The following is an 8,780-nucleotide window of genomic DNA, read 5'->3' on the forward strand; positions in this document are numbered from 1 at the left end:
AAAAAGCATTTCAAAAACTTTCTTGGATTGTGGTGTGGATTTTGTAGCTACTGCCATGTTTAACACTAACACATGTAGTTACTAGGGATGTTTAAATGAGTACGAGTACCGATACTTCCTTTTTGGTACTCGCCGATACCGAGTCCGATACTTGTTTGGTCGTTTTTTTCTGAATTCCATATCAACAGTTTATTTCAATTTAATCATCAGAATTGTGTTTATATAAATGAATTCATTAAAACTTTAATCAAAAGAAAACACAATTCATTTTCAACATAATATTGTATTAATTTTATTAAATGAAATGCTTTTATTCAGTACCTCACTGAACAATCCATAATACAGCACTTGAGTTATTTTTGTCAATTAATGCGCTGCATAGCAGAGCTTCACAGATGTAAAATATTACTATTGATTTATTATTAGTAGTATTACAGTGAATATTACATATAGTCACATATACATTTGTGATATATTTCTGTCATAATTCTTTGCATATAAATTTAGCTTTTATTTTGAAGACTTTCTGTGTAGTTTTGACGTTAGCTTCTCAGTCCGGAAAAGCTGGTCGCTACCTGACTTGAAGTGCTTATTAAAGGCTGTTTAATTAAATAAATATGTAGTCTGTATGTACCTCACACTATAAACTGAATTAGTCATCTATTACAAAGTCATGTCATTTTTATTTGTATAGCGCTTTTCACAACACACATCATTTCAAAGCAGCTTTACAGGAAATCATGCAGTAAATTTTGTTTTTTTAAATGAAACTGTAATATCTATGTCTTACAGTGATCATTGTGTAGAAGAGTGTGCGATGCTCATGATGATGTTTTCCATGTTTGAGCCAAGGATCTCTAAAAGGTATGAGCACTTTGTGTCTTTAAGTCAGCACACCTCCACACTTTCACAAACACACATTTAAAACATGCAGTACATGGAAACTATATATTATCTCATTAAATAACATGCTGTTTAACAATCACACTAGGACATAAAATGATTTTAATTTGTGCGCTGAATGTTTACACAATGACATTCGGACGTTAGATGGCATTGGTTTTTGGTATCTGAGCATTTCTACGAGCATGAGTACAAGGACATAAGCGTAGTATCGGACCCCGTTTCCAATACCAGTATCACTATTGGAACATCCCTAGTAGTTACTATATTTTGCCTTTTCTCCAAGGAGTTGTGAAATAGTGGAAGGAAAAGAGTCTCCAAAGTTTTTTGGGGGCTCAAGGATTGGTTGTCTACATCTGCCACTCAATTTGACCACACACCCTTGAGTAAGAGCTCTACTTTCATCTTAAATATCTGATTTGATGTGATTAATGTATTTAAATAAGTACAGTATATAAAATGTGTTTTTCAGAAGAGACAATATACCCACAATCTATAAGAAATAAATCAATAGACTGGAATGTTATTAGAATTTTGGGTTTTATTAATTAAATAAATAAATCAGGAATTATGTACACAATAAATATTTGGTCAGAACAGAGGAGAATGTAATCTCAAGAAACAAACAATCATTTTTGCAATAATTTGTATGGCATGCATGTGTGATCCATCAACACTTTACCCTACACACACACACTAGCAGTCCGATTTCTCTCAAAGGATCCCTGGTCCCAGCCCAGATTTGATTTTTCCTCTTTAATCTCATTTCAGATACATATCACTTAATTCCTCCAGTCTTTAAACTTCAGCCCTTCAACTGTAAATCCAGTGATTCTGCTTCAGTTATCCAAAATATTTCCGTACTGTAGGACAGCCAGTCAACAACGGCTCCTCTGTGCTGTGGCCTCTTTATCTGTCAGTCTCAGTTGCATCGTTGCAGCAGCATGTTTAGGGCATATCCCAGACGGCTGTGCAGGTCTGCTGAGCAGCCCGCACTGAGCAGCGTGCTCAGTTTGAAGGTGGATGACGTTCGCTCCTCATTGATGTATGTCAGCAGGTATTCCTCCTGCTGTGTGCACAGAATGAGCTTGGTGTGGTCATGGTAGAAGTTCACCTTTTGGGAGATAACAAATAGGCTTTGTTATTCTTGAAACACTCTCACAGAATGCAGGATGTTATTACTGTATGGTCTGTGACCTTCTTCTTCCATCAGTGCTGTAGTGTACAGTACACAGCTTTATATCTGTGCTACTTCAACAAAGACAGACCTGACTGATAACTACCCAGAGGTTCAAATGGGTGTACAGAATTCAAGACAATAGCTTTTTACATGTGTGGTGAAGTTCTGAGGAGGTTTTTAGGAGAAAGGGTTATCTAACACTGATTTGCTGCATTAACACTTCTGTGAGTAGTGTGTTGTGTGCAATTTTGACCCATTTCAGACTTAACACAAACTTACTACAACATAAAGTTGATGGATGTAATTTCTGTTTGTACAACCAATGGAAGACATGGGGTGTTTTCTGGAAGCTCTTTGAAAACAGTGGTCATTTTTGCAATTTTGTTTGGTGACAGAAATAAGATGCTCCATCTTCAATGTCTTTTTCAGCCTGAAACTTCATGACATCTTTTATAGATGTGATATCAACATGGCACTGTAAAATGTTTTCGTAGTCACTCATGTCTCTCACACACACTCAAATTGTGACACTTTAGCTCTGATTTGTAATGTAGGGTCAGTTTGACCCAGTAAAAGCTATGCTGGATCATCGATGGTAACAGCACCAAAGAGGTAAGAGCTGTATGTAAAGAACCAAGATGACTATAATTTTACCTGGAACGTGCCATCATTGAAAAGCATCAATAGAGCTCTGTCTGATTTCAGCCACTGCAGAAGGTATATTCTGGTTTTCTGAGGATCTGGCTCATTTATCATATCCCCTCCCTGCATGAAAAGTAAGGATAAACAATATATTTTAACAACACAACAGCTTCTTGTATAAGATGAAGTCTAGACAAGATAGCATACACTGAAAAAAGTTTTAACCAAAAAATGTGCTTCATGTAGTAACATCTATATTAACTGGTTTAATTGAAGTCAAAAGTATTTTTAACATCACTGAATCAACTTGAATAAAATAGGTTACACCAGAAAAACTCATTTTTAAGGTTAGATCAGGTAAAAATGGCTCCTCGAGGTAACAATTAAAGGTTCACATTTTTTACAGTGTAGGTTTAAACTCAAACAAATTCAGAGCTGAATATAAACACAAAAAGGTCAAATAAGATGAATACTCACATCCATCAAATTCTCCTCCATGTAGTGGGCAAAGTACTTGAGGATAGTGACCTGGCCCACGGCACACTCAGGTGCGTCAACAACAGAGAAAATAGATCTCTGGCCCAGTGCAGCATACTGATGAACAGTCCTACAAACAGAGACATGCCAGATTTATCATTAAATTCATAGTCAATTCAACACAATATTTACTGTTTGTTTCTATAACTATAGAAAGGGATTGTTAAATGTTTTCCTTTTCCATAATATTGTTTAATGCTTGAATTTATTTACTGACAAAGAAAAATCTAAATGAATCTATAAAAACTAAAACTGAGTCGAAATTTTTGTGTAATGCATGAATATGTATTGTGTAACATTTGGCTGTTCCAAAATGAATCAAAATGGCATCACTGTGGGTTGAATATTAAAAGAGCATAATTAAAAGAGCATAATGGAGTTAGCAAGCTGTCAACTTGAAGTACCTACTTTTTATCAGAGAGGAGACTCATATGTGTTCCATTGTTGAAAAGGACACCCACTGTGTTGTCCGACAGCTGATAGCCAAAGCCATATTTGTTGGAATAGTCCACCCACTTAGTCACCCACTTTAAGCTATTACATCCATTTCCTCTAGGCAGACTATCAGCTGAGAAAAAAACAAAAACTTTTAGATGGAAAAATTCCATATGTTCTTTACTCTTTAGAATGGATTTGGTATAGAAAATACTGACTGTGAAGCGTGTAATCAGGCTTACTCACCTTTAGGCATGTGTTCAAGGCAGCCTCTCAGAACACTAATAACAGCCTCTGCCACAGTGCCAGTGGTGCTGTCCTCAAGACCTACAGAGAGACAGCGGGATACAATGTTTCAGCTTGCCTTACTAATGATCTGGGGAGTCAGACAGGGGGAAAAAATCCATGCTTCAACTAACAGGTAAAACACAAACTTACATTCACTGGTGCTACTGCAGCTGCCCAAGCTGCCTCTAACAATCAAGTGAATAGTATCTCTTGTCTGCAGCCTTCCGGCAGTTGCCTGGGTAACAGGCTTTCTTGTAGGTGCTGATGGAGTTCCTCCTTCCTAAAGAGGAAAAACAGTGGAGTATATATTTCATGAATAACCAAGTACTTAACCTTCATTAATATCTCTGAGTTGGTGATTAATTCCTTATTATAGTCTGCTAACAAGGGAACACCTTTCACCTCAGATAAGTGTGTAGTAATCTGATGACTTATAGCAGTCTTTCTTAAGTCTTGGCGAAGCTTGAATATGTCTTCCTCCTCTTTGGCTAACCGATCTGTTATTCAGGAGAAAGACAGTTATGTATGGGCTTGTTTCTTTTTAAAGGACTGTAACAACATGGCTATTACATAGTTACAACATTGTAATACATATTAAGGTTGAAGCAATCACTTACTTATATTTTCATAGTACTTGGCTTTGTCCTTTTTGCCACCAAAGAGAGCTGCAGCTGCCTTTTTGAAGAAGCTTTTGGCTGGACTGGAAATGTGGAAGTCGGGGGCCGAATGGCAGCAGCTGACAGGAAGAGTTTCTGGCATAAATCCCTGTGGCAAAATCATCACAACATCAGAAGTTGACGAAAAGTGTCTAACAACTTGGTGGATATACTGAAACCTGTGCTGCAAACAAATAAACTAACCTGGGTAAAAAATTCATTCCGCATGATTTCATCCAGGTGTGGACGGTCCACAGGGTTTTGTGCAAGCATGCTGGAGATGAGCTGTTTGGCGGGGAGAGTGAGCGTAGCAGGGAGGGTGTAGCGGGCCTCTCGAATACAATGGTATGTCTCTTTTAGGTTAGTGGTCTCAAATGGAGGTTTACCCAGGAGCATTGTGTACCTGGAGAAGAATAATACAGTACATGAAGATAAATATGGCATTTAAATAAGGGTTTCACTCATACAGTGGGGTCAAATGTCTGAGACACCTACTAAAAGTGCTTCTATTGTGCATTTTCCTAATTTAATACAGCTTTTTAAGTACAAATTATATTATCAGCATAACATTTTGAGTGAAAAGATAAATTGAAAAATAAATAAATAAATGAATTTCATAATTTCTTAATATGACCCCCTTTTGCTTTAATGGCCCACCAAATCCGGCCCACAACACACCACACCATAACACACTGGCTCACTGATTTCATTTTACGGCTCAATTTCATATTTTTGTGATGAAAAGAAGAAAAAAAGAAATTTATATTGATTGCTAGTCATGACAACAGGCCCCACCAGTGCAAAAACTGTCATAACTTTAAAACATATAAAACCACTGTAAATGTGATGAGTGGATTTGTTAGCGAAAGCACTAAAAATAAGCACTTTATAGTTCAGACAAAGAAATGTTTTCTCAACATACAGATGTTAGGTTGAAATGTCCATGAATGTACAAGGGAAAGTGTGTATTTTATGTGCTGTGACAAGTCAGCATTTCTTCAAAGTTTTTAACGAGCTTAATCACCTTTCAAAAAAAATCCTGAAGTGCAAATAAACAATTGTCTTAGTTAATATGAGGTTGTGGAAACAACAAGTACTGTATAATAATAATATGTTATATGTTACGTGTAAATGGTTATTAATAAAATCAGTGAAAAATAATTTGGCCGGAATATACATATATTAATATACAAATATAAATATATTTACATATAAATAAATAAACATAACTTTTAAAGTATAGATAATTGCAGATCATTTGCAGATTAATTGCTCATATTTTCACTCTATGCGAGTTTGTTGCATTTTTATATCTGCAGTGTTTTAATTCCTTCTTCAGATTTTTCTTGAGAAAAAGTGAAAAGTCCAATGCTTTGACAAGCGCTGTTTCTGCTATTAAACAAAATACGCCTCAATAAGCCTGATTCAAACAGCTACAAAGTAATATTTCATTACTTATTTATCAGGCGTGAGCATTATTCAGCGAGCCGTGCTTCTTTTTACACCTCTTATTGTATTTGTTAGAACTTGCAGTTATTTGTCATTTAGTGATTATTTAGAGCTCATCTTATACTTAATATATTGTTTTTGGTTGTCACCATTATTGCGATTTGTATGTCCACATGAGGCACAGAGTTGATTCACTCATACAGACATGTGCCCTGTAGTGAAAGTAATTTCTAAATAAAAGCCATTGAACTGGCTTGATTTGCAGAGTTTATTACTCTATTCGCTCTGCTATGAGATCTGCGCATTCATTTCAGAGCCCAGGGCAGCAACCTATATCGCCTGTAGGATGGGCCAGTATTTGCACAGTAGTGGGCTGCCCAAATTACCCAGCGGCCCACCAGGAAAATGCCCAGTGCTCCCCATGGCCAGTCCATATCTGATATCAGACACACTAAAAAAACATCCGTGCAGCACTCGTGGCTATGTATATATCCACTTTTTTTAATTGTCCGATCTGACGGTTATTTCCTTTTACAGCCTCTTGTAAATGGCAAAGTTTAAACTCTTGTTTTAGCACAGATTGACAGGTGAGGGGAGGCACAATTACTGCTCCAGGGACACGCATACAGGAAGATATACGTTTACACCCCAAATACGATGTGGACACATGCGTTTTTTTACCACATTTATAAGTATTTTCTGTGATCCAATCACAAAAAGTGTTAGACCCCGTTTAGACCTGCATAGGTCTGACCACGTGTGATTGGATCACCCGAAACGCATCTTAATACCATGTGGAAACGGGGTCTAAAGCACCAAATATAATACCAAACAGAACAAAAATGTGAAGAATTCATACATTTACACAGAAACTGTAATCACTGCCTAATAATACTCAGGAGTTTCCAAATGTAGCCTGACTTTAGAGGAAACCACCCACACATGAGAGCGACGGACTTACATGACACAGCCCAGAGCCCACACGTCAGATTCCCAGCCATGGCCCTGTTTGTTCAGCACTTCCGGGGACAGGTAGTTGGGTGTACCACAGATCGTTTTGCGTCTTTTGCTGACTGGTTCTATTTTGGCAGCCAACCCAAAATCTCCCACTTTCAGCTCCATTGAGTCACTCACAAACAGGTTGCCTTAGAATGATAAAGCGGAAGACATATAACTATAGGAACTGATGGAATGTTGATATACATCATGCAAGTGCAGAGAGTGTTTGCATGCATACCTAGTTTCAGGTCTCGATGCAGGATCTCTAGGTCGTGAAGGTATTTTAAAGCAGACACGGTCTGTTTCAGGTAATACCTCACCTCGGGTTCTGTTAGGACTTTGCGTGCCTTCAGTATATGAGCTAGTGACTAAACAAAGATAAAAACTATTACCACAAAAGTTAGGGGCCAAACACAATCATTTGCATTAGATTTTTACCAAAGCTGATACCAATATATAGATTAGTGGTCAACCAAAACTAAACCAGGGTTCTCAATGGCAAGTCTTAAACTTTTACATGACACAGAATTCCTCACAGTAAAACACAAGGGGGATTAAAAAGTGAGGTAGGCTACTCACTCTTCTACTGCAGTACTCCAACAGAATATAGATGTTGTCTTTGTCTTCAAAGTGGTGGTAGAAATGCACTATGTGTTTATGGCTGAGAGCTCTGTGCAGCTCGATCTCTCTGTTAATCTGGAAGAACAGAATACAGAACATCAGTGAGGGGTCTCGATCAATCACTCACTTGCGCAATCTTTATTTACGCACATGCCCTGCGTCTGTTTTACCTTTTCTCTCTGGTGCGGCTTGGAAACGCGCGTGTGCGGGATAATTTTGGCTGCATAGACTTTACTTGAAGACAGGTCGGTCATCTCATAGCACTTTGCGAAACCTCCCTGTACGGTTTATAGAAAGCATAGGATACGTTTTAACAGGATTTCAAAAAAGCGCAACCACTTGCACAAGAACAATAATAGTTATATATAATATTAAATAAAAGTGGATTATAAATATAATATTTTAATTATTTATTTATTTTGCATGAATATTAAACCCATTACCTTTCCTAGAACTTTTCCCCGGCAGTAACATTTTCCAGTATTGGGATCTGTAATGATTCTTGTATACTCTGTGCCCGTCCGACTGTTATCCTCTGTCTTTTTCCATCCATGCTCACTTATTTTATTCAACTCACACGTCTTTTCGTTATTGGTTGTTATTGATGGGTAAGAGGTATCCCTCAATGTCTCCATGACTCTAGTAACTGTGTGTGCTGTCACAGTGCTGCTGTACCGGCGTGTCTCCTCGCTTTTATATCGCAGCGCCCGCGCCCCCTCCGGACATACTGCGTCACGAGACGGTAAGACCTTATAAGGCGCGTGTGGTCTCCCCTATATCTCTGTCCTCTATAAACCTGCTCACTGTATCCATGAGTACACATTCAAGACACAAAAAAGACAACTAATACACAATGTTAGAGCATAACATCAGATGCATTTTAAGGTTTATCCCAGCTTCAATATGCACACTCACATATCATAAGGGTTTCTTGTGCAGAAATGCTTAATAGATACAGATCTTTTTTCATGTCAATAAAAAGCAATCACTCGCCAAATATCAAAATACATTGATTGTCAATAAACTATTATGAAGACATGAGGACATTTCGAATTCGTATTCGTATTCAT

General features: G+C 37.5%; 1 protein-coding gene across 1 annotated transcript; it reads right to left on the minus strand.

Annotated features, from left to right (window-relative positions):
* Positions 1-1,430: 1,430 nt before the first annotated feature.
* On the minus strand, positions 1,431-8,361 carry plk2b (polo-like kinase 2b (Drosophila)). The gene is made up of 14 exons (XM_052094335.1): positions 8,154-8,361; positions 7,881-7,988; positions 7,669-7,785; positions 7,328-7,457; positions 7,052-7,235; positions 4,846-5,044; positions 4,603-4,750; positions 4,388-4,482; positions 4,136-4,265; positions 3,944-4,024; positions 3,671-3,830; positions 3,203-3,332; positions 2,738-2,848; positions 1,431-2,017 (listed from the first exon to the last, which is right to left on the minus strand). The coding sequence occupies exons 1-14, from the start codon at positions 8,343-8,345 to the stop codon at positions 1,826-1,828; spliced, it is 1,977 nt and encodes a 658-aa protein (XP_051950295.1). The 5' UTR covers positions 8,346-8,361; the 3' UTR covers positions 1,431-1,825.
* Positions 8,362-8,780: the final 419 nt, after the last annotated feature.

Source organism: Xyrauchen texanus, chromosome 27 (genome assembly GCF_025860055.1).
Source record: "Xyrauchen texanus isolate HMW12.3.18 chromosome 27, RBS_HiC_50CHRs, whole genome shotgun sequence".
NCBI classification, from domain to species: Eukaryota; Metazoa; Chordata; class Actinopteri; order Cypriniformes; family Catostomidae; genus Xyrauchen; species Xyrauchen texanus.